Source organism: Chiloscyllium plagiosum, unplaced genomic scaffold, assembly GCF_037043375.1.
Source record: "Chiloscyllium plagiosum isolate Xiang-an unplaced genomic scaffold, Cpla_swu_hap1 HiC_scaffold_16, whole genome shotgun sequence".
Taxonomy (NCBI): domain Eukaryota; kingdom Metazoa; phylum Chordata; class Chondrichthyes; order Orectolobiformes; family Hemiscylliidae; genus Chiloscyllium; species Chiloscyllium plagiosum.
The window spans coordinates 43,944,875-43,972,010 of NW_028270154.1; the positions used below are offsets into that span (position 1 = coordinate 43,944,875).

The 27,136-nt window shown below is 41.4% G+C and overlaps 1 protein-coding gene across 1 annotated transcript in view; it reads right to left on the bottom strand.

Moving 5' to 3' along the window:
- LOC122556650 (electrogenic sodium bicarbonate cotransporter 1-like) overlaps positions 1–27,136 on the bottom strand; it is a 116,686-nt gene that overhangs the window by 22,394 nt on the left and 67,156 nt on the right. The window contains exons 17-19 of the mRNA XM_043703637.2: positions 18,194–18,266; positions 18,013–18,081; positions 2,654–2,827 (exon numbers count right to left, since the gene is read on the bottom strand). Coding sequence (XP_043559572.2) covers positions 2,654–2,827; positions 18,013–18,081; positions 18,194–18,266 — 316 coding nt within the window. The remainder of the gene's footprint in view (positions 1–2,653; positions 2,828–18,012; positions 18,082–18,193; positions 18,267–27,136) is intronic.

A 27,136-nucleotide genomic window follows, 5' to 3' on the forward strand; every position in this document is an offset into this window, starting at 1 on the left:
TGTAGGCCATCAGGATCCAAACCCTTGTCAGCCTGAAGTTCCAACTATTTACCCAGCAAAGAAAGAAAGGAAACAAATTTTAAATAGACTGTGCAAAATTGCTCTGAGGTAGAGAGATCATGACTGAAGCTTTCTACATTCTTCAGACTCACAAACGTATCAACCGCACCTTCTTCAGTTGCTTTTGCAGGCAGTCATAGGTTTTTAATTCTAATTTACCCAGAATACTTGGAGTACAAAACCTAAAGTTCTGGAGGTGTAATGCAAACCTTGTCAGGTCACCCTTGTCACCCTTAGCAAGTGAATTGTAGAGAGGCCAACAACATAAGGAGATAAAGCAAACCATTAAATTTGGTTGAGGCAATTCAACCCAAATGACATCCAGCCCACTTTGATGCAGAGAAAAGTTCTTGATCTTGACAATATGATAAAAAAAGTGTGGAAATTTAGATTGAGGCCTTTACCTTATGGTTGATCCTATGGAGTAAGTATAATGTTCTTTGGACAGCAACGCAATCAACTGCATGGCTAGCTAATGTGCTTAACATGCCCATACAGGCGACTAATGTTGACACTTGCTATTTCTTCTTCCTTTCCTATTTCTCATCTACATGATGCCTCTCAGTATCAGCAGAAATATATATTCACCTATACATTGGTAGCACCCAATTGTACATCATGAACACCTTTCTCAATACCTCCACTATCTCAAAGTGGTCTGCTTATCTGACACCAAGTCACAGAAATTTCTTCCAACTAAATAGTAATGAGATTGACATCACTGTGTTTGGTCTCCATATCAAACTCTGTTCCCAAGCCATCAACTCCATCCTTCTCAGCACCCACTATCTGAGATAGAACTAGACTGTTTACAACTTCGATGCTGTACGTGACTCAGTGACAAGCTTCTGAACATATTCAGTACCATCAGTAAGACCACAGGCAGAATTGTTTGGATTGACAAGGTCAGTGAAGAATGCACTTGAAGCTCCTGATGACCACCATGTAGCTGCAGACAGGCCTTGTGCCTTAAACTGGGAAGGAAGGTCCTTGTCAGAGAGTCTCTAACGCAGGCAAGAACGATAGCCACTGAGAGGATTACCACAATCACACAGTGCAAAGTGATGGATGTCCAAAATGGAGATAAGTCCAGGGGGTCTCTGTCCGGGGGCTGACACGGGAGGTGCTGGAGATTCAAGTGGGTGGGAGCACTCAGGACCTGAACAGGAAAGGAGTCCCATGAGGGAAATGCTTCCTGTAGGCTAACCTCCTGGAAATTCACTTCCATCCTTGACCTCCTTCCACAAGCCTAAAATTATAAAACACTTTGAAAGCAGCCAATAATTGGCTTTTTACAAGTTTCTGTTAGTGCAAAGGCAGGCAGGTTGCCCCTTGACCCATCTTTATCCATAAAAGTCAAGAATGGTTGGGAAAGATGTGCTTAGGCTGTTCTGTGGCAGCCATCATTTGCACTATACAAGTGCTAGCCAATGACCATCTCTACCATTGGAGAATATAGCCATCTCCCCTTAACATTCAATAGGATTACAATTGCTGAATCCCCTGTCATCAACATTTTGTGGCTTACCATTGACCAGAAACTGAAATGGAGCAGGCACAAAATGACTGAAGCTACAAGTGCAGGCCAGAAGCTGGGAATTCCATGGCAAAGACATGTGTATGGTGACACACTAAGTGATAATGATCGTGGAACATACTCCCTCTAAGGGTAATGGAAGCAAAGATGATGAATGATTTGAAAAGGAAATTGGATAAGCACTTGAAGGAATAAAAACAAATTTTGCAGTGTTACAGGAATAAAGAATGGAATGGGACCGACTTGATTGCCCTACAGAAAGCTAGCAGGGACTCAAAGGTCAAATGGTCTCCTTTTATGCTATGGTGACTCTATGCTTAATTTCCCTCGACTTTTCCAAGTCTATCCCCCATCCCTAAAGCACAACTTAGGTGTATAATAGAATATCCTCCAATAAATTAGACAAGTGCAACAACACACAAGAAAGCTGACACCATGCAGGTTAAAGCAGCATGCTTTACTGACGTCCTAGCAACCTCCTTATTTACTTCTTTCATCATTGATGCACCATGTTCAAGATTCATTGCTGCAAATCCTAAAGGCTCATTCAGCAGCACCTCCCAAACTCAATCTCTACTGCCGAGAAGAATAACTGTAACAGACATATGGGAACGCCACCAAGTTGCCCTCCAACTAAAACTTCATCCTCACTTGGAATTATATCACAGTTTCTCCAATCTTGCTGGCTCAAATTTCTGAAACTTCCTATCTCAAAGCATACTACCAAAGGTATCCTACAATAAAAAGACCACAACAGTTCATAATCACTTTCTCGAGGGCAATTACAGATGGGCAATAAATGCTGGCCTGATAGCAATGTCCAAATACTATAATCAAATATAAAGATAATTGGTTCGCTTTCTAGATAAGACAGCTGACCATTGTGAAGAGGATAGTGGAATAAAGAAAGATTTACATGATAATGAGTAAGTATTTTACCATTCTGGCTCTGTAATTAAAATTACAGATGATTTTCCCGGCTAATTTTACAAATATTAAGTTCAAATTGGCTTAATGCATATTTATGTTGAAAATGTCTATAAAGTTGTTACTTACCATAACTGGAAATATGATTGCAGCAGCTGTTGATTTCAAAACCCACAGCAGAACCAAGCACAAGATCTGAAGCAATGTGAAAAGGTGGACTCGGCGCAGTGGAACATGACGTAAGTAAATTAAGTCAGGCTGGTGTTTAGCTGGTGTCAACAGCAACTTCAACCTATCCATGAACTATCAAAAAAAGAGGAATTGCAGACAGTTTTCTGATTATTACCATTTTTCATCATTTTTCAGCATTCCTTTCATTCATGCTTATTCTCAATTGCAACTTTTCTTATTTTATTGCCATTCTTATCCCTTACAATCAATCCCCTGATTTTCTACCAATATTCTATTTAGTTGGATCTAATTTTCTTTCAAAATTCTTACATTTCAATGCTCACTTACCAAAGAAATCTTTAGTCTGCTGTCAACACAAATTAATTCACAGCAAACAAAATTATGTTTAATATAGAAATCTCTTCAGCAAGGCAGCAACATTCCTGCCTCAATTAAAGTTATTGATAATATCATTCAATTGTGAATGATCTTCTCAAATGTAAAAATCTCAGAAAAAAATGTATATTATAGTATAGCAAACGTTCTGTGGGGCATAATCCTTGTGACAAATCTGTTGTTGCCCTCCAGTGTTGATCTTGAAGTCAGTCAGAGGCCACCTAAATTAAATACTGATGACAGGCATTCCGCCATGACAGTGCACCTTGGATATCTGTCTTCCCATCCAATGATGCTGGAAAATATGGCCTTCAAGTCCAGCCTGGGAAAAACAAAGAGAGGGGGAGACTGTGTGTGTGTGTGTGTCTATGTGAGAGAGAGTGAGGCTTCACAAACATAATATGTTCCGAAAACAAGTAATTTTTACATAGGAGAGCATATCATAAAAGTGGATCAGAGTGCTGTCCACTGCCTTTCTCCTAAGCTCATTGCAAGCACTTTCGACACAGCAAGCATGACCAGAGAGGAAAAAAAGGTAAAAAGAAATTACTGTGAAAGCATCTTTAAAACAGAAAACAGGTCTGAACTGCAAAACAAATGGTTGGACTGTGCAACACTATACTTATAATATATAAGACCAGAGTGTGACAGTATTGTTAAAGATAAGATGAAAACAAAACATGCCATACATTCAGAACAAAGCTCTCAATGCAGTATCATTTGTGTGCAGCTTCTTTGCCTCCCCCAGGCTACAGGTTCTGAGTGAAACAGAAGTCGAGTTATTTTATGGCAGTGTCTCCTGAAGCAGCTACTTCTGCTTCCAGTGAAATCCAGAAATAATTCCACCTTTCATTGCAAGAGGGTAGGCAAAATCACAGCTTTATTTTCACCAAAACGCTTTCATTGCAAATTGGAAACTGCACAGTTTACTAAATGTGTGTTTTTACAAAACTTCAGGTGGTTGTAAAAGCTGACTGCAGTAAACGGAATTCTTTCAGATGGATTAGCATTGAAACAGAATTTCCAACTGAATGTGTTTGTTAATGCATTTGTGAGAATAACTTACCAACTGTGCTAAACTGAAAATTGTAGTTGTGGACAGAATTTGAGGAAGTTCTTTAGCTCAAAACTATTCATAACATTATTGCGAATTATACTAAGTGGGAGATTCTGATTGTTGCCATGATCCTATTACCATCCAGAGTTAAAGACGAATGAGCGAGAAGCACCAATGATTTTTAGTCACTAAATATTTAGTGATATTTAGTAATTAGTTCCTGATGAAGGGCTTATGCCCGAATGTCAATTCTCCTGCTCTTTGGATGCTGCCTGACCTGCTGCGCTTTTCCAGCACCATACTCTCAACAACAACTATTTAGTAATGTCGAATCCCCAATATCAACATCCAGAGGGAAGCTTCTTCAGACTGGTCACATAAATACTGTGGCTATAATAGGTAAAAAGCTGGGAATTCTGCAGTGAGTAACCCACCTGTCTCCCTAAAGCCTCTCCATTATTGGCACAAGTGACCAATGTGATGAAATATTCTCCATTTACTTGGACCAAGCTCTAACAACATCTAAGAAATGTGCCACTTTCCAGGACAATTGCAGCCCAATGGTTGGTAGCCCATCAGTCACTTTCAACATTTACTCCCGACACGGTGGACACACGATGGCAGCACTGTGCACCATTGAAACATATACAGCAGCAACTCATCAAGCTTCTTTCAATAACATCTTCCAAATATCCAGAAGACAAAGGTAGCAGAATACCACAACCTGCAAGTCCCATTCCAAGCCACACACCTGACTTGGAAACCATTCCTTAAGTATTGCTTGTTAAAACCCTTTGTGTGAGCATTGTGAACATATTTTAGCAGTTCAAGGTGGTGGACCACTTAAGAACAATTTGGAAAAGGCAACAAATGCTGGACTAGCCAGTGATGCTCAGAGCTGATAAAAGAATAAAATGTTTTTAAAACATTAATTTGCATTTCCTGTCAGTCATCTGTCCTTCACAAAGGTCAAGTGTCAGTTCGCATTGTGTGCTCCATGAATCTATGCACTTCTGAAGCGAGAAATGTGATGCCATCAGTCCATGAGTTTGACAGTGCATCAATATAAACAGGTTATGGGAGAGATTTTAAAACTGCCAAGAGTTGCTATCTGGCCTTAAAGTCATCTTTCAGATCTTGCCCAAATGTACAGCAAGGCTCAGAACAGACTGGCATCAAGAACTGGAAGGCAGTCTCAATTTGGGTGCGGTGGCTATGCTGCAGTAATGAGTAAAGTTCAAGCAGCGTGTGCAGATGTGACAGGGCATGTGAATGTAGCCACTCTCGTGGCTAAATCATGATGACAACAACTGTTAGACCAGTGCACATTTGGAAAGTGAAGCATGCAAATAGTGTACATTCTGATCTGATCCTTTTGCTAAGTTGCTGTTTTCTTCATCACAGTAAACTTCACCTGTCATACAGGAAACATTGCCAATTACTGATATTTCTGAACACAAAATATGCACTCGTGATTTTTGAGAAGATTTGTAGCTCAGGTTGATGATCAGTATTTAAGTTAGCTCACTGAGCTGGAAGGTTTGTTTTCAGACGTTTTATCACCATGACTAGGTAATATCATCAGTGAGCCTCTGGTGATTGCCCTGGTTTCTTAAGGTGGATGATGTCATTTCTAGTTTTTTTTTCAAGGGAAGGTAGATAGGATCTAAATCAATGTGTGTATTGATGGAGTTCTGGTTAGAATGCCATGCTCTTAAGAATTCTCGTGTATGCCTTTGTTTTGCTTCTCCTCGGATGTGAGTGATGTCCCGGTAAAAGTGGTGTCCTTTGTCTGTATGTATGGAAACTAGTGATAGTGGGTCATGTCTTTTGATGGCTAGTTGGTGTTCATATATCCTGGTGGCAAATTTCCTGCTAGTTTGTCCAATATAGTGTTTTTTTTAACAATTCTTGCATGGTCTCTTGTAAATGGCATTAGTTTTGCTGGTAGTATCTAATGGGTCCTTTAGGTTCATTAGTCGCTGTTTAAGTGTGTTAGTAGGTTTGTGGGCTACCATTATGCCAAGTGGTCTGAGTAGTCTGGAAGTCATTCCTGATATGTCTTTGATGTAAGGTAATGTGGCTATAGTTTTTGGTTGCTTTGTGTCTGCTTGTTTGGGATTGTTTCTGAGGAATAAAACATGCATACTATGATTGGGGTGCTTCTGAAGAAAGAACCAACAAACACTTCCCCAGTCATTCACATTTCAAAGCGATCCCACTTGGGGATCAGTTTGTGCTGCATTTTTCAGGATGGTGGCCTCCTCGCTTCTTCAGGCAGTATTTTTCCTCTTTTGTTGGCTGATCATCTGCTTCAGTTACTTGCAGCCTTTCCTTGGCCTGGCTCCTCCATTTGTAGGTTGGTCTTCTGAAGGGCACAGCAGGCAACTATAATTTTACAGGCTTTGACTATTAGTTGAATCAAATTATTTCCACAATCCCAGGTGAATATCTGGGTCACACTGAACGTGGTTGGGTCCAGTTGTATTGACAATGATGTGTTCTGCAGTGTTGGGTTGTGGTACAGGGTGAAGACTGAATACCATGCTAGTGCAAACTAATGAGCATTTGTTAAATATTTATATAATTTACAGAGTCAAGGTTCAACAGGACTCTATTAGAACAATAATAACTCCAATTGTAGGCTGCTTTTTTGGAGGGCTATTTTACTCGCCTTAACTATTATTTGAAGCAAAGACATTTCCAATTCAGGATGTTAAGTGTGAATTTCACTTCACCCCAGGTGAATGTCTGGGTCACATTAGATTGCCTCTGAGCTGTTCTCCTTCTAGATGACACAGCTATCCTGAGTTATAGTTGTGGAACATACCCTTGGTCTCCTAAAAATTTATCCCTGAGATCTTCCTTGTCCTTCAAATAATATTGGAAGGGTAATACTGGATAAATAAAAGATGAAAGTTGTTTTTAAAATGAACATGATTCTGACCCTGTGGTCAAGGATCATGTGCAAACTGGTGGGACATCAATAGTTTCTGTTCACAAATGGTGGTACATTTGGGAAAAGGATAGGTATGAACACAAATGCTCTTTTTGGAATCCACTCATACAATAAAGTAGGAAAATTTCTTAAAGCTGCTAATTGTTTTTCACAGGAAATGTGTTGAAATTTCTGGTTTTGGCAATACCTGCTAGACACAATTATGAATTGATGTACAAAGTGTACAGAAATTTCTCCTGCATTCATCCAGAAGGTGATCTCTGCATTGAAGTTCAAGCCAGCAGCAACAGTTATAGTCAGTGACACAGCCATCCCTGCACTGGAAAAAAACTTAGCTCTCTATTAACAAATGTGAGCATGTGGATGAATGTGAATGAAGTACCTGAAGATGTCGTGTCCTTTGCAGTCCTTTTTCCAGACTCAACCAATGGAGAGTTACACTCAAGAATGTGCATTGTTTCATACTCTGGTTTTCTCCAGAACTATAGCAATACAAACTGCTAAGCTTTAACAAGCTACAAGAAAGACAAGCTCAATACCTTCCTTTGCCCAAGATTAAAACGGTGTAGAAACAGATATTAAGCAATATAGCAAGAACTGGACAGTAATTTGAAAGGTAACAACTGAACTTTCTATATCAGGTAACTCTCACTCTTACTCTCATATCATGTGGATGGGCCTTCAAGTGAAATGGAGTGGTATTAATGCTGGGACTCATCCAAAGCATTATCTGACGCACAGTGTCACAGGCAGCTCCCTTCATGTTTCACTTCCAAGAGAGATTCAACAAAAAAAAAGAAATATTTTTGGGAACACATAATATCAGAATTCAGTTAAGGTCAAATTGGATACTTGTGAAAGGCACACTACCTGAATTCAGATCTACATACTTTCAATGTCCTACTCTCTCACCTTTTACAGATTCCCAAGTAATTATTCCCAAAATAAGAAATAGTAAATGTCAGCAAAAAATTAAGATAAGCCAACAGATGAAAAGCAAACACTTTAAAACAGGACAAAAATATAGTAGGAAATTTTTGAAAGCATAAGCAAGAAACTGGAAGTGGCGGTAGCATGGTAGTAATTTAAAATACTGTGTAATGTAGTAAGGAACATTGGGTTGTGTACAAGTTTATGACTGGGTAAGACCAGAAACAATACTAGTGTAAACTAATGAACATATATTAAATGTTTACATAATCTACTGAGTCAAAGGATTCAACAGGACTCTGATAGAATATCTTTAGCATTCCGTCACAGTTTCATGTGATTTAGCATAATCTGACTACGTGATGGTGAATTCTAACTATTAGCAGAAGAGCTGTTAAACCCTTAAACTTCAGCTTGCACCACAATTATCATGTTTTGAATTTCCCATCTCAAATGTGCTGCGTGGAGGCCAGGCAATTTTCACCAAAGTGGAACTTGGTAACTCAGCATTCCCAACATCTTACAGACTATCAAATGACCAGATGCGCTGCCCAAGATCTGAGAATAGTTTTGTTGCCTGGTTTCTTGAGCTGAAGAATACAGAGTTGTACAAGGACGTCTCAAAGTGGGACAAAAAAAGAATGTCTGGGGATGGAGTGGGATGTTGGAGGGGAAAGAAAATAAATGATGTGTAAAGGAAGCCCTACTCAGAAAGTTGCTTCATAGAAGTTTTCCATATGAGATAAAACGTTACAACCTTTTCTTCAAAACAGAGTTAAAACTACTTAGTGAAAAACATATCACCACATTGCTAAATATTTTAAAAAGAAGTTGAGTGCAGAGAAGATAAATTCACTGCTGCGTAATGAACTGCAATTTTCAGTTTAATTTAAAGGGCTATACCAGGAATCTGAGCACACATTTAACATTCAGTTCTGAAAGCACAAAAATAGGGTAAGCCTCTGATTGCTTCAGAGGGATAGGTATTCTATGTCTCTGCCAAGTGATAGCCCAGAGACATTCACTATGTACATTCAGAGCAGTGTTTAATCGGGATGTCAGGAGTCTTGCCTAAAGGAAAGCCAGCCATATTATATGAGACTCAGACAGTTAACTGGGCAGTGGTAGACCTTCACTGGAGTCAAGGACACCAGTGGTAGAGGTCCTGTCTGCCAAGAGTTGCTGACTAACAAAGGCTGATGGTTCTATGAATGGCAGCATCACCTGCAAGGTGGTGGTAGCTGCTGGTACAATACCTATCAGAGACCTAAGGGCATCACCATGGAAGAGAGAGAATGGGTTACAGGGTCAGCAGCAAAGGCAAGGGTGTAGCTCTCAGTGTGTGCCCCTCCATTAGGCACTGAGACCCTTTGAATTAGGAGGATCTCCCCCTTGGGCTTACTTGTCATGCTCCCCGAAAGGTGGGTCCCCGCCCGATGTTGAGTTAGTACCAATGCTATCAAAATGATGCCCAATTGTATTCCTGCACTCTACCAAACTCACCACAGAACTGGGCATTACATTTCCTCCTCATTTTCCAAAATTTTATAAATTAGTATAGTTTAAAGTCATGAAAATGAATGATAAGCTGAGGTGAAGCTAAGTGTCTAAATTGGAAGCATCTATCAATAACATTGTTATGCTTAAAAGGATCTCTCCCATGAAAATAAATAAGCTTCAGTCCAATGTTTGGTTTATAATTCAGTTCTAGTTTGGAATAGGCTGTGAGCAGTCTTTTCTATTTTTAGCAATAATAGTTCATTATTTCCTGATCTGAATCGTAAGACCAAGACTGTACATGTACAGTAAGTTAACAACATAGCAAGATTTCAAGCATGAATGAAATGCGCACAAAAATCTTGATAACTATGATTTTTTAAAAATTGACTGGAGAATCACCTAAAGGTATACATAAGCTTCTTGTGGGCGTACTTTTAGAAATATCATGTTTGGTAGAAGCCTGTGGAAGTAGCTCAGATTATTATTATTTCCCTCAAATCTCCTTTCATTTGAGAAACAATAGATGGGCTATTCCTACAATGGTGGGTTTGCAGCTGACTGGGAATACCTTTGTGTATATACACCACTTTTTCTTATCCAATATACTCTTCCATGAAAATCTTTACTCTCTAGGTATTTGTTATGTATTTCTGACTGTGTTTAAATATATTTATGAGATTAATCACAACTAACACACATGCTCCTAGGCGTCAGCAAGCACAGTCATCTTGCTATTCTACAAGCTCCAACCTGCACAGTCAGCTCCATGTGTTTGGTCTTCACTTGGTTCGTAGGCAGCCCCTCAGGACTAAGGATGATTTGCTTCCACTCCAGGGTTGTGGATGTGAGGTTCTAAACAGTCCAACGCTGGGTCTGTACACCCAGCCACAGGTGGGGCAGCTGAGTGGGATATTCAGGTTTTCTGCTGTTTATGCTTAGCCTCCATCTGGGCCTGTCAGCGACACTGAAAAATGGTTAACACCTTTGCAGCTAATTCTTCTCCAGTTTGAGATGCCCAAATCTCATTTGGAATGAAATTTCCACAATTTGGCAGAAATATTACATTTTTCAGGGTGTCTCTAAGGATGGCCTGTTAGTGTATCCTCTGGTCTCCCATTAACCACTTGTAGTGATGAAGCTCAGAGAGTAATTTTCTGTGGGTCTTATGTCAGGCCTGCAAACAAGGTAGTCCACTCAATGCAACGAGAACTTTGCAATCCTACTGGTACATGGACGGTGTCAGGGGAGATAATCCGAGTCCAGGTCCATCTTCCTGTGACATTACTCTCACCTGGGCTCAGCTACTACTATCCTGGAGCCAAGGTTCACTCAGTCCCAGCAGCACACAGGAGGAACTCAGTGGTCTTTGCTATACATCTACAAAGAACAGACCTGAAATCCAATGCCCAGTTGTATGAAATAAATGCAAAATAACTGACACTAAAATAAGAAATATCAGAGATAAACACCCCACAAATAACATTCCCACCCACTCACACACTTGTATGTAAGATACAGTCACTGGTTAATCAGCAAGGCCTCGTCCAGTCTCACAAGGTCTCAGGGTAACATGAGTTAGACTGACAGCACCAGGAGAAAGCTGTCCAAGTTGATGGAGTGCTCAAGGGGAGATCATCCTCCACAAAGTAGAATCAATGTCATACAGCACAGAAGCTTTGGTTCTGCACTGACCAATCTACATAATCCCATTTTCCATCACTTGGCCCATAGTCCTGATTGTTATGACATTGTCATCCATGTACTTTTTAACAAGGTTGTCAGATATCCCATCTCTACTACCCTCCCAGGCAGTGCATTCCAGATTCCCACCGCCCTCGAGGTGAGAATCATAATCCTAAAATCCCCTCTAAACTTCCGGTCCATTCACCTTTATGTCAAGGTTATGCCCCCTTGTGTTAACCCTTCAACAATGAGGATCAGCTGCTTTGGCCCTTTGGAAGAGCTATCAACTTTGTCCATGCCCCTCAATCTTATACTTCTCAATCAGGTTCCCCCTCAGCCTTCTCTGCTCCAAAGAAAACCACCTGAGCACATCAGCCTTTTCATAACTAACCGGCTCCATCCAAGAAATATTCTGGTGAATCTCCTCTCACCCTCTCCAGTACAAATTATATCCTTCCTATAGTGTGAGGACCAGAATGGCACACAGTACTCCAACTGTGGCCTAACCAAAGTTTTATACAACTCCAACATAACCTCCCTGCTCTTACATTCTGTGCTAAGATAGATAAAGGCAAGTGACCATATGCCTCCTTAACTGCCTTATTAATCTATCCTACCACTTTGACAAGCACGCCAAGATCCCTCTGTTCCTCTGTGCTTTTTAGTGGCCTGCCATTCATTGGTGGCAAGGTGGCTCAGTGGTTAGCATTGCTGCCTTGCAATGCTAGGGACCTGGGTTCAATTCCAGCTCAGATGACTGCCTGTGTGAAGTTTGCACATTCTCCCCATGTCTGGTTTCCTCCAGATGCTCCAGTTTCATCCCACAGTCCAAAGATGTGCAGGTTAGGTGGATTGGCCATACTAAATTGTCCCTTGCTACAGGGATGTGCAGGCTAGATGGATTAGCCACGAGAAATACAGGGCCAGGGTAAGGTTTGGGTGGGCTGCTGTTCATAGGGTTGCTGTGGACTCGATGGGCTGAATGGTCTGCTTCCACACTGTAGGGATTCTATGAGTACTTCTGTTTCATGTTACATATTCCAACTCACAATTATTAGGGTTAAATTCCATTTGCCAGTAATTTGCCCATCCGACCAATCCATCTAGATCCTCATTAACCTAAGACCTTCATCCTCACCCATTTGGCCAATCCTCATGTAATCTGCAAATTTCCATATACCCTTCAATCTCACCAATATCATCTGTTAATCACAAACAATAAAGGACCCATCACTGATTCCTGTGGTAAGCCACTGTATACCAGTTCCAGTCATACAAGACAGTCTTGTACCACTAGCCTCTCTCTCCTACCACTGAGCCAATTTTGAATTCAATGAGCCCAGGTCACCCTGGTTCCCAAGTGCTTTTACTTTTTTTTATCAGTCTCCCATATGGGACCTTGTCAAAGGCACAGAAACTATATCAACTGAACTACCCTCACCTAACTACCTCCTTGAAAAACTATGCCAAATTTGTTAGGCATGACATCCCTGAAAAAGCCATGCTGATTATCTCTGATCAAATCTTGCCTCTCCAAGTAGAAATCAATTCTCTCCTGCTGAATTTTCTGCAATAGTTTCTTTACCAATGATGTAAGCCTCACTGGTCTGTATTTCCCTCTTTACAACCCTTCTTGATAAGTAGAATCATATTGGCTGTCTTCCAGTCTTCTGACACTTCTACTGTGACCAGCCAGGAATTGAAAATTTTGGTGAGAATCCCTATAATTTCTCTCTCATCTCCCACAGCAACCTGGGATGCAATTCATGTAGATCTGGGAAATTGTACACTTTTAAACTTGCCAAAATCTCCAATGCCTTCTCACTCTCTGTCAGTCTAATCAAGGACCTCACAGTCCCTCCCTGCAAACCCTTTACCTCCATCCTGTTTCCCCAAAGAGGACACCCAATCAATGTTCTCTGGCTTCACATACAGATTGTTCCCTTGGTTCCTAATAGGTTCTACTCTTTTTTTCTGATTATCCCTTTCCACTTAATATATGGTTACAGAATCTCTTGAAATTATCTAGAGGCAGACTTGATAGGGGAGCTTAAGGTGAAGGAAACCTTAAGAGGCAGTAATCATAATATGATATAATTTACTCTGAGGCAGAAGGTGGAATCAGATGTAAAGGTATTAGAGTTGAATAAAGGCAACTACAGAGGCATGAGGGAGGAGCTGACCAGAATTGGCTGGGTAAGGAGCATAGCAGGAAAGGCAGTGGAACAGCAATAGCAGGAATTCTGGCAGTAATTCCAGAGACATAGTAAAAATTCATCCTGAGGAAAAAGAAGCATACTAAAGGGAAGATGAGGCAACCATGGCTGACTGGGGAAGTCAGGGACATCATAAAAGCAAAAGAGAAAGCATATAATGTGGGAAAGGGCAGTGGGAAGTCAGAGGATTGGGAAACTACAAAGACCAAAACAGGACAACGAAGAAAGAAATAAGGAGGAAGAAGATTAAATATGAGGGCTAGCCGATAGTATCAGGAAAGATTGCAAGACTTTCTTTGGATATATACAGGGCAAAAGACAGGCAAAAGGGGACATTGGGCAGCTGGAAAACGATGCTGAAGAAATAGTAATGGAGAACAAAGAAATGGATGAGGAACTGAATAAGAACTTTGCATCAGTCTTCATGACGGAATACACGAGTAATATCACAAAAATTTAACATAGTTGGGTGACAAATATGAGTATGGTGGCCATCACCAAGGAGAAGGTGCTAGAAAAATTGAAAAGTCTGAAAGTGGATAAATCACCTGGACCAGATGGGCTAGGGTTCTGAAGGAGATCACTGAAGAGAAAGTGGAGGTTTTAGTAGTCATCTTTCAGATATCCCTGGAGTCAAGGAGGGTCCAAGAGGACTTGACAATCACTAATGTAACACTCCTATTTAAGAGGGGAGCAAGGCAAAAGACAGGAAATGATTGGCCAATTAGCCTGACCGCAGTCGTTGGTAAGATTTTGAAGTACATTGTGAACTATGAGATTTCTGAATACTTGGAAGTGCATGATAAAATAGGGCAAAGTCAGCATAGTTTCATCAAGGGGAGGTCATGCCTGAACAATCTGTTAGAATTCTTTGAGGAAGTAACAAGCAGGTTAGACCAAAGAGAGCCAATGGATGTTATCTATCTGGAATTCCAGAAGGCCTTTGATAAGGTGCCACACAGGAGGCTGCTGAGTAAGATAAGGGTCCAAGGTGTTAGAGGCAAGGTGCTAGCATGGATAGAAGGTTGGCTGTCTGGCAGAAAGCAGAGAGTGGGGATAAAAGGGTCCATGTCAGGATGGCAGCTGGAGACTCGTGGTGTTCCACAAGGGTCAGTGTTGGGATCACAAGTTTTCACTTTCTGCATGAATTATCTAGATGAAGGAACTGAGGACATTCTGGCTAATTTTGGAGATGATACAAAGATAGGTGGAGGGGCAGGTAGCATTGAGGAAGTGGGGAGGCTGCAGAAAGATTTAGACAGGTTAGGAGAGTGGGTGAAGAAGTGACAGATAAAATACCACATGGGAAAGTGTGAGGTCATGCACTTTGATAGGAAGAATAGAGGCATTGATTATTTTCTAAAAGGGGAGAAAATTCAGAAATCTGAAGTGCAAAGGGACTTGGATATCCTAGTCCAGGTTTCTCTTCAAGTAAACATGCAGGTTGAGTCGTAGTCAGGAAGGCAAATACAATGTTGTCATTCATCTTGAAAGGACGAAAATGTAAAAGCAGGGATGTACTTTTGAGGCTTTATAAGGCTCTGGTCGGACCACATTTAGAGTATTGTGTGCATACTTTGGGCCCCATAACTCAGGGAGTTGGCCCTGGAGCGGGTCTAGAAGAGATTCATGAGAATGATTCCAGGAATGAAAGGCTTAACATATGAGTAACGTTTGAGGGGTCTGGGACTATACTCAAAGGAGATTAGAAGGATGAGGGAGTATCTGATTGAAACTTTCAGAATACTGAATGGCCTGGACAGGGTGGAAGTTGGAAAGATGTTGGAAAGGAGAGACTAGGACCTGAGAACAAAACCTTAGAGTAAAGGGAAGACCTTTTAGAATGGAAATAAGGAGAAACATCTTGAGCCAGAGCGTGGTGAATCTGTGGAATTCATTGTGGAGACCAGATCACTGAGTATATTTAAAACAGGGATAGATAAGTTCTTGATTGCCAATAGAATCAAAGGTTACGGGAAGAAAATGGGAAAATGGGGTTGACTGAATGGCAGAGCAGACTCAATGGGCTGAGTGGCCTAAATTATGTTCCCGTGTCTTATGGTCCTACTCCAAATTTTACCTGCCAGTATTTTTTAATGCCCCTCCTATTTTGCTCTCCTGTATGATTTCTAAAGGTTTCCCCCCTGCATTTTCTATCCTCCTCTCAGGCTTCCATTGATTTGCTCCTTTCGTACTTGTTAAAACCCTTTCTCCTTCTTGTCCACTCCTGAATATTCCTTGACATTCTGGCCTGTATGGGCTTGTTTCTTCGACATTTCACCCAAAAGGAATAATTTACCCTCCCCATTCCCTTTTTGAACACACCTCACAGTTCAGCTGTGGATTTACCCACAAGTAGCTGTTTCCAGTCTACTTTGGTCAGATCCTTCTTTATATTTTTAAAAATCTGCCTTCTCCCAATCCAAAACCCTTTCTTTTTGTTGCAGATTATCACTTTCCTTCTCTATAACAAACTCAAATAAAACATTGTTGTGGTAATTTTCACTAAAATGTGGCCCCCTGCCTGGCTTTGTTTCCCTAAGACCAGCCCGGAATCATCCCTAATTGGTTATTTTACATATTGACATGAAAAGGTCTCTTCAAATCATTTCAAGAGACTGCATACTATAAACTCTTTGCATTGTGCTATCCCAACTAATGTTGCGTAAGTTGAAATCCCTAAACATAATTTTTCTGTTACTGTTTCTGCATATCTCAGTGAATTGTCTATTATCTGCTCCTATTAACTATTACCTATAGACCATTTGGGAATCTATAATACACTCCTAGCAATGTGTCTGTCCCCTTTATGTTCCTGCATTCCAGCCACAAAGCTTCATTTGAAGACCCTTCCAAGATATCATCCCTTTTTACGACAGTAACCAACTCCTTGATTAATAATCCTCTATTACACCATGCCCTGTCTCACCTGAAATGTGAGTTGAGTTGTCAGTCCTGTCTGTCTCTCAACCATGTCTCTGTGCTCACAGCAATATCACAATTCCACTTGAGAGTGTGTTGCTGGAAAAGCCTCAGGTGTGGGGCTCCCAATCTCATCTTAGTGAAGGGCTCCGGCCCAAAACGTTGATTTTCCTGCTCCTTGGATGCTGCCTGACCTGCTGTGCTTTTCCAGCAACACACTGTCAACTCTGATCTCCAGCATCTGCAGACCTCACTGTCTCACAATTCCACTTGCCAATCCATGGCCTTAACTCATCTTGCTTACCTGTAAAATACTCCTGACATTAAAGTATGTTGCCATCTAACTTGCTTTATTCCTTTGAATTGCAACATGGCTGAGCTCCTTTGCTATGTTATGCTGTGTCTCTACTGTACTAATTCTCTGTATCTCTCCCTTCACTGAACCATTTTTAACAACACTGGCAAACTTACCTGTGAGGATGTTATTTCAGGTACAGACCATCCCACTTGTACACGTTCCACATTCCCCAGAAAGAGTTCCAGTCGTCCAAGAAAACACAATCTCGGTGATTCCGAATGAGTCTCCATGCCAGGCCCCATGGCTTCCAGTTAGCCCTATTTTGTCACTGTGTCAATAACTGGCATTTTTGTCTTAGACTCATCAAATGCACTTTAGACTCTGAAGCCGGATATTCACAGTTACTAACATATAGATTCTGCCAACCAATTGGAAGTTAATACTGCAAACATCCTGAGAATTAAAAGTGTATTTCAAGTAAAAATAAAAAAACACAAAAAGCTTAACCAATTTGCAGACAAACTGCCTTCTCCCTTTGCATTAACTGTTCAATATAGTCCCACTTCCAATGTCTATTTTTCCTCCTAGCCTCTCTGCTCTCTGTACATTAGCAAATTACACACATTTCCTGTATCATTTGTGGGAAATTCATTCTCCACATCTCTCATTGAAAAAAACCTTCCCTTTTCTCAGCTCATCTTCCTCTTTATTATCTTCATAGGATATGGAAATCATAGGCAACATTAGAATTTTTTTTGGTCAAGATGGTGGTGAATCACGTGCTTGGATATTTGATTAGATTAGCTTACTAATATACTTTGGAGCTCAATCAAGTTACGTATCGGCCATTCTGAGGAAGGACGGCAGTTTGTCTTTTCAGAGGGGTTTTGTGAAACAGATGGGTATTTGCAATCATTATTGATTCTAGCTTTTTAATTCCAGATTTATTACAGTGAATTTAAATTCCCCAGTGATCATGGTGGGGTTTGAATTTATGTCTCTAGATTAGTAGATCCTGCATCTGGATGACTCATCCAGTAATCCTATAAATTCTTCATGACCTGAATTGACCTACAGAAGAAATGCACTCCCTGCCACTGGAAAAATGGCAGTGGACACAGGTAAGATAATGGGCAAAGCACACTGCCATAGTACCCATTTTTACAGCCACCTCACCAACCCTCTTGCCCCGAGAGACAACAAAATTCATTCAAGATTCCAGTCAGTGATAAAATGCAGATGCAAGTGTTTGTGGGTTTTAGTTTTCATTACAAAAAAAAGCATGCTGAATGGTTTCATCACATTTTCCACTGGAGATAAAAATAATGCCTAGAAACAAAAACCAAATTTGCTTACCTGAACACTGCTGAGAGCAGACATACCCATATACAGAAAGATTCCAAACAGGACTGGCAATGGGATATACTAAGAAGCAACAGAAATTTATCATTGATTGCATTTTTTAAAAACACTATCAAAATTTATTTTTAATATGATTTATAAAGTTTAAATGTAACGGCTGTGGAATTATCATCACCTTAAGAATTGGAGCCAAACAGAGGGATACGCCAATGAGGATGAAAACAAGCAGTCCAGTCACTCTTTGCTCTCTACAAACATACAAAGAAATGAAGTAATACATTTAAACTTTTCCATTTAAATAGGAACAAACTTTTTCTAATCATGGAATTTTAGTTTTTTTTAGATTACATACAGAATGGAAACAGGCCCTTCGGCCCAACAAGTCCACACCGACCCTCCGAAGAGCAACCCACCCAGACCCATTCCTCAACATTTACCCCTTCACCTAACACTATGGGCAATTTAGCATGGCCAATTCACCTAACCTGCACAGTTTTGGACTGTGGGAGGAAACTGGAGCACCCGGAGGAAACCCACGCAGACACGGGGAGAATGTGCAAACTCCACACAGACAGTTGCCTGAGGCGGGAATTGAACCCAGGTCTCTGGCACTGTGAGGCAGCAGTGCTAACCAGTATAGATTTATACCAATGAGTAATTACATTGATTTACATAAAACAGTGTCAATGATGCTATCTAAAACAAATTTAGCAAACCTTTGACCGCATAATTATCAACAAAATATGGGAAGCAAAGGATTCCATTTGAAGTATCGAATGATCCATCTGCACTGGGTATGTTTTGCAAGTAATATTGACAATGAAGTTCTATTCCTGTCTACAGCACCCACTTGAAACTGCGATTAAGTCTATACAAATAGAGGTCCTAATATCTATTTCAGATCTTTTCCTAAAAGATCATCAAACTGAGAGTACTACGCACCATGTGCACTGTAGTCACTTTTTTTCAGATGAAAATAAATGGTCTTCAGACAAGATCAATAGAGCTTCCAGCAACATAGCACAAAAGTAAAAACTTGAGTGTGAAGCTAGAAAGAGAAGTGCTTATCCCATCTTCAATTTAAAATTGTGGGCAGCAGATACCCTGTTGCTCTCATTATTACCTCCTCTCACCCAAACATATCAGAAGAAAGCCTCTGAAATCTTGTTCCCAACTGTGACCAGTAAGCTGTGTCCCAGCTATGATTTATGTTTACAGTTCACTGTCATATCCCTAGGCCAATTTATCATGATCTAATTTGTAAGCCATTATTCCTTGCATTGATAATTCCCTTAACATTATTATAGAACTGGCTTATGAGCCCCACCCGTGGGACCTACAAAAAGGATTGATGAATTATTTAAAGTTAGAGCTGTCATAGTCTTGATACGTCAGAGCCTTCAACTTTCATGCAGTATTCACTAAACTTTTTTTTTTGGTTGTCTCCATGAAGGCAGAGGTTTATGCTGGATGCAATTCTGTCAATAAAGGCGGTTAATTTGAATCTTACTGGACTGAATTTTCTTTTCAACAGACTATTTAGTCCAAGCTCTGGGGTCCTGTGGTCAAATGTAGTGCCCTACTGCTACCCTATTTGAAACATATACAGGGGAACAAGAGTAGGCCATCCACCTGTCTCCCCATCTAATTAAATCTTGACTGTTAAATCATGACTCAATTTCCCCTGATATGCTAATGAACAAATTGTTGAAAATTCCACTGGTCCCAGTATCCACAGCTTTTGTGGGAGAATTCTAAATCATATTACTTTCTGCGTGAAGTCAAGAGCAGCACCTCAACTCGCCCTTAGGCGTATTTTTAAAAACTTAATCACATATGGAATTTTATAGGAGTCTGAGCAACATGGGCTATGGTGAGATTTTTAGCAGAATCAGGCAAGGAGTCTGGCAAAAGGCATGGACATTGGGAATAACTCGCTTTCTGTTATGCTTTGCTGAGCAATGAAGCAAGTTTCTCCCTGAGTAGCGGCGAATTGCCAAGTCAGGAGGATTATTGCTTTTTAAGTACCTCATTAATGCTCCAACTGACTTCATTAATATTCAGCTTCCTATCTTACTAAATGTGCTGAACAAACTATATATTGAGAAATCCTGAAATGGAAGTCAAAGCAGATACCTGGCAACATCAGCTCACCGCCTGCAGTGAACAGCCTCCATGTTGGTCAGCATGAACCAGCATAGAACACAGAAAAGTACAGCACAGAACAAGCCCTTTGGCCCACGATGTTAAGCCAAGATTTAATCCTAATGTAAATAACTTAACCTATGCATCCCTCAACTCACTGCTGTCCATGTACATGTCCAGCAGTTGCTTAAATGTCCCTAATGAATCTGTTTCCACCACCACAAGCTGGCAACGCATTCCATGCATTCACAACTCTCTGCGTAAAGAACCTACCTCTGACGTCTCCTTTATACCTTCCTTCTAATATCTTCAAACTATGACTCCTTGGACCAGTTAGTCCTGCCCTGAGGAAAAGTCTCTGGCTATTGACTATCTATTCCACTCAGCATCTGTATACCTCGGTCAGGTCTCCTCTCTTCCTCCTTCTCTCCAGATAGAAAAATCCGAGCTTATTCAACCTTTCTTCATAAGGCAAGCCCTCCAGTCCAGGCAGCATCCTGGTAAACCTTCTTTGCACCCTCTCCAAAGCTTCTGTATCTTTCCTATAGTAGGGCGACCAGAACTGTACACAATATCCTTGAAAAGAGGAACAACATTCGCCTCTTTCCAACCCTCCGGTACGACTCCCGTGGAGAGTGAGGAGGCAAATATCCTCGCCAGTGGCTTAGCAAACTCCTTTCTCCCTTCCCAGAGCAGCCTAGGATAAATCTGGTCTGGCCCTGGGGATTTATCAATCTTAATGTTTTCTTAATGCTTAATAAGCAAAAAACTCATTTAGGACTTCCCCTATCTGCTCAGATTCCATGCACAAGTTCCCTCCGCTATCCCTGATCGGCCTAGCTTCTCCCTGATCATTCTCTTATTCCTCACATATGAGTAAAATGCCTTTGGTTTTCCCTAATCCTTCTGGCCAAGCCTTTTTTGTGCCCCCTCCTGGCTCTCCTCAATCCATTTCTGAGCTCCTTTCCAGCAAGCCTGTAATCCTCTAAAGCTGTGCGAGATCCTTGCTTCCTCTACCTTATTTAAGCTGCCTTCTTCATTTTGATGAGAAGCTCCTCTGTTCTCGTCATCCAAGGTTCCTTAATCTTACCTGTCTCAGAGGAACAAATTCGTGCATCACTCACAACAACTGCTCCTTAAACAGTCTCCACACGTCTGCTGTGCCTTTTCTGTGGAACAATTGCTCCCAGTCTGTACTTCCCAACTCCTGTCTGATAGCGTCATAATTTCCTTTTCCGAAATTAAATATCTTCCCTTGGTAACTGCTCCTTTCCTTCTCCAAGGCTATGGTAAATGTGAGGCAGTTGTGATCACTGTCACCAAAGTGTTCTCCCACCGCGAGATTTGACACCTGTCCTGGATCATTGCCGAGCACCAAATCCAAAATGACCTCTCCCTTCGTCGGTCTGTCTACATACTGAGTAAGGAAATCCCCTTGAACACACCTGACAAAAATGGCTCCATCCAAACCATCTGCACTTAGGAGGGTCCAGTTGATATTGGGAAAGTTGAAATCACCCACAACAACAACCCTGCTACTTCTGCATTTTTCCAGAATCTGCCTGCCTATAAGTTCTTCAACCTCCCTACTGCTATTAGGTGGTCTGTAGAAAACCCCCATTGCGGTGGCTGTTCCCTTGCTGTTCCTCACTTCCACCCATACTGACTCAGTGGACAAACCTTCCTCAATAACCTTCGTTTCTGTAGCTGTGATGCACTCTCTGATTAGCAATGCTACACCCCCACCTCATTTTCCACCCTCCCTGTTCTTTTTAAATGTTCTAAATCCGGGAACATCAAGCAACCATTCCTGCCCTTGTGAAACCCACGTCTCTGTTATGGCACAACATCGTAGCTGCAAGTATCTCAAGGTACAATCCATGGGCACCACCCACATGCACCCCATGAACACGGACATTGACATCTGACATTTGACAGCCGTCATGACCATCATGGCACCTCTCTGACCCACCTGCTGGCCACTTAGAAAGTACAGGCTCACATTGTAGGACAACCCAGCAACTAGCATTGAAAGGCTACAACTGTATGGACAGATACTTGGCTCATGCAATGAGCCAGGCTGTCTCTCAGCGCTTTGTCAATGTTTGCTCACTAAGCGTATACAGTACTTGCATGTTTGCAACATCCATGCCCTGCCTTGTCAGTTAGCACAGCCACACATCCAGGCAGCTTGCCTTTCTAGTCAACAGTCCTCAGTCAGGGACACACATATCTCGGTATACAGCAGTGTGCTAAGTCAATTTCACACCTTGACTGTGCACTAGCATATGCAGCAAGCAGGCAGTCATGTCTCAGTGTCTTAGGGGTGTAGTCTTCATTAAAGTCAATGGAGATACCCATTAGTCAGGGGCTCCTAGCATAGTACATCAAGGAAATCTCTGATCCCAGACCAGGGGATTAGCCACGGTCAGCCATCCAGTCAGGCTGATTCATTCAGGGGGTCCATCCCTCTCCAGGCCAGGAAATGGGTTACTGTCAGTCCTGTGGCTCTACAGCAGCCAGTCTGGGAAGGTAGGGCTAATGCAGTCTGGGAATTTCTCACCCAGGGCTGTCCAAGAACGTCACTCAGAGAAGGTGAAGCATGGTCAGTCTATCAGGACTATCCACAAAAGCTGATGCCACGGGAAGGAGACTTTGGAGCCTAGTTTTCAGGAATGGGGGCTGCAGGTTGGTTGGGAGGATTGTGGGAAGGCCAGAAGAGAGGTTGACAATAATGAAGGGGCAATAGTTTGCAAGGGAGTATCTGGTAAATCATGGAAATGTAGGGGTGCCATAAGGAAGGTTGAAATGTTCATGGTCGGGCACTCTGGCTTTAAGGGGGACACAGGCTAGGCCTGGTCTCCTCACTTGCCAGGCAGTAGAAAGTTGTTGGTCCATGTAAATTGGTTGGGTAAGTACCTGGGGAGGTATAAAGCTTATGGTGTCTATGGGAAGGCCTAACAGGAAGGGGGAACTAGGTGTTTCAATGTTTGGGATCTCATGGGTATACAATGAATAAGAGTAGTAGATAACTGAAAATTGATCCTTGAGGCTCTCTGTGTGCTGTATATCTTTCTATTTCAGACATCGCTGACCACCTCAATCAAACCAATGCTTTTGGAAACAGAGGTCATGGAATTGATAGGAATGTTGTAGGACAAGAATCAATGGTGTAATCAGCACCCATTGTCCTGTTTGCACCTTGTTCATCTGTGGTAGGTAAGTTACTTGAGAAGATTCTGAGAGATACGATGTACATGCATTTGGAAAGACAAGGTTTGTTTGGGAATAATTAGCATGGCTTTGTGTGTGGGAGATTATGCCTCACAAATTTGTTAGAGTTCTTTGATGAAGTGACCAGGAAGGTTGATGTTGGCAGGGCAGTAGACATAGTCTACATGGATTTCAGTAAGGCCTTTGATAAGGTTCTGCATGGTAGACTGCTCTGGAAGGTTAGAGCACATGGAATCCAGGAGGAGCTGGAAAATTGGATACACAATTGGTTTTTTGGTAGGAAGCAGAGGGAAATAATGAAAGGATGCTTGTCGGACTAGAGGCCTAAGGGGTTGGTGCTGGGCCCATCGCTATCTCTTATTTATATCAATGATTTGGATGAGAATGTACAAGGATGATCAGTAAGTTTGCTGATGACACTAAAATAGGCCGTATCATAGACAGTGAGGAAGGTTATCAGAAATTGCAGTAGGACCTTGATCAGCTGGGAAAGTGGGTCAAGAAATGGCAAATGGAGCTTAATATAGATATTTGAGGTCCTGCATTTTGGAAAGTCAAATCAAGGAGTTTTATGATGAATGGTTGGGCCTTAAGGAATGTCGTGGAATAAAGGAACCTTGGAGTTCAGGTGCATGGTTCTCTGAAAGTGGAATCACAGGTAGACAGGGCAGTGAAGAAGGCTTTTGGCACACTGACCTTCATCAGTCAGGGCACTGAGTATAGAAGTTGGGAAGTTATGTTGCAGTTGTACAGGATGTTAGTGATGCCACATTTGGGGTATTGTATTCAGTTTAGTTCATCTTGCTATAGGAAGAATGTTATTAAACTGGAAAGAGTGCTGAAAACATTTACATGGAGTTTGCCAGGATTCAAGGGTCTGAGTTAGAGGGAGAGGTTGGACAAGGTAGAACGTTTTCTTTAGAGCAGAGTAGACTGAGGGGGATCTTATAGAAGTGTATAAGATCTTGAGAGGCATGGATAGGGTGAATGCACTCAGTCTTTTTCCTAGGGTTGGGGAATGAAAGACTAGAAGGCATCAGTTTAAGAGTACAGGGAATAGAATAAAAGGAAACCTGAGGGGCAACTGTTTTACACAGAGGTTGGTACATATATGGAATGAGCTGCCAGTGGAAGTGGTTAAGGTGGGTGCATTAACATTTAAAAGGCATTTGGACAAATACATGGATAGGAAAGGTTTAGAAGGGTATGGGCTAAGTGAATGAAGTGGGGTTAGTGTGGATGGACATTTTGGTTAGCATGGACCAGTTTGGGCTGAAGGGCCTGTCTTTCTGACTCTATCTTGTTTCCACACGCTACGGCAGGCTCTCAGCACTAACACTGATCCATTGTACATCCAGTAGGTATCATACTGGCACTGTTACATTCAGGACCACGCAGAGACTTAAACAAACAGATATAAAGTCAAAACAGTAGCATTTATACAAATGTGAGAATTGAAATACACAATGTAATGTCACCCGTATCGTCATAGTGCCCTCAATAAGTTTTAAGGACATGAGACGAGAAGTAGGCCATTCAATCCTGTAAACCTACCCCGCCATTCTATAAGCTCATGGCTGACCTGCCCCAAGCCTCAACTCCTCTTTTAAACCAGCTCCTCATAGCCCTCAACTTCTCGATATTTCAAAAATTACCTCCTCTTTTAAACACTTCCAGCGATCCAGCATTCACAACTCTCTAGGACAGAGAATTTAAGACACTACCCTGACAGAAGAAATTCCTTCACATCTCAGTTTGAATTGAGTATCCCCTTACTGTTTACTATGTCCCTAGTTTAAGACTCCCCCACCATCTTCTTACATCTAAGCTGCCAAGACCCCTTGGAATCTTGGAAGTTTCAATAAGATCACTCCTCATCCTTCCAAACTATAATGAATAAAGGCATACTCTGTTTAACCAATCCCAATAAGTCAACCTCTTCATCTCAGAAATCAGCCTGGTGAATCTATTTTAAACTATCCCCAGTGGCAATATATTCTTTCTTAAATACAGGAATCAAAACTGCACCCAGTGCTTCAACTTGTTTGTAACAAGACTTCCTTATCTTTAAACTCCAACCTCTTACCAATAAAGGCCAAAATTCCTTTTATGTTCTTAATTATTTATTGCATCTCATGTTATCATTTTGTGTTTCATGCACAAGAGAACATAAATGCCTCTGTACATGCACTTCAGAGTCCCTCTCATTCCATTAACTTAGTTAAGGGTGGCGGGGAGATTAGTAGTACTCACCAGAAGTTATTAAATCTTCCAGAACAAGTAATAGGACAGAGTGTAGAGAATATCATGAACCTAACTTCAACCACTGCAGGTAAGGGAAGAGTTTCAGGGTTGCAGCAGGGAGCGTTGACTCAGGACTGAGGGTGTTGTAATTAATTGCACAAAGTATATGAAACAAGATACATGAATTTGTAGCATGGGTTGAAATTGGTGGGTACGATGTTGTGGGTACCACAGAGATGCAGCTGCAAAGGGATCAGGGCTGGGAACAAAATATCCAAGGATACAAATCCTATCAAAAGGACAGGTCGATGGGCAAAGGGAGCAGGGTTACCTTGTTAGTAAGAAATGAAATTAAATCAAGAGCAAGAAGTGGCATAGAGTTGGAAGGTGTCGAGTCTGTGTGGGGAACGTTGAGGAACCTGCAAGGGAAAAGAAAACCTAGGCCTCCTAGCAGGAGTCAGAATGTGGGGGAGGAAATAAAATCAGGAAGTAGAAAAGGCAGATAAGAAAGACATTATTACGATAATCATGGGAGACTTCAGTATACAGGTTGATTGAGAAAATCAGGTTGGTAATGAATCCCAATAAAACGGGGATTTGTGGAATGGCTACCAGATGGTTTCTTGGAGCAACTTGCGATGGAGCCCATTGTGGAACAGTCAACACTGGACTTTGTGATATGTTGAGGTAGATTTGATTAGGGAGTTTAAAGTGAAGCTTAAGAGGGTAGTGACCATAATACATCAGAATTTGCTCTGCAGTTTGAGAAGGAGAATTTTGAATCAATTGTAACTGAATTACAAATGAGTAAAGCTAACTACAAAACCAAATGGGAGGAACTGGCTTGAATTGATTGGAAGGGGAGCTGAGCAGGGTTTTCCGGGGGGGGGGGGGGTTTGGGAGACACAGCAGAAATTCGTCCCAAAGAATAAGGAACATACTAAGCCAAGGATAAAGTAACCATGGTTGACAAGGGAAGTCAGGAACAGCATAAAATAAAAGAAAAAACATACAATGTGGTGATGTTTAGTCAACGATAAGGATTGGGAAGCCTTTAAAAATCAGCAGAGTACAACTGAAAAAAAGGGTAAGCTAGTTAGTAATACAAAAGAAGATTGCAAGAGGTTTTTAGATATGTAAAAGATATAAGTGGCAAGAGTAAATATTGGACCACTGGAAAATGAAGCTAGAGAACTAGAAATGGGGAACAAAGAAATAACAAGGAACTGAATAAGCATTTTGCATCAGTTCTAAGTGGAAGACACCAGCAGCATACCAGAACTTCAAGAGAATCGATGGAGAGGTAAGTGTAGTGGCTACCATTGCAGAGGTAGTGCTGGGAAGCTGAAAGTCCTGAAGGTGGATACATCACCCAGACCAGATGGACTACACCTAGAGTTCTGAAGGAGATAGCTGAGGAGTTTGTGGAGGCACTGGTGGTGATTTTTCAGGAATCACTGAAGTCAGGGAGGGTCCCAGAGGACTGTAAAATGGC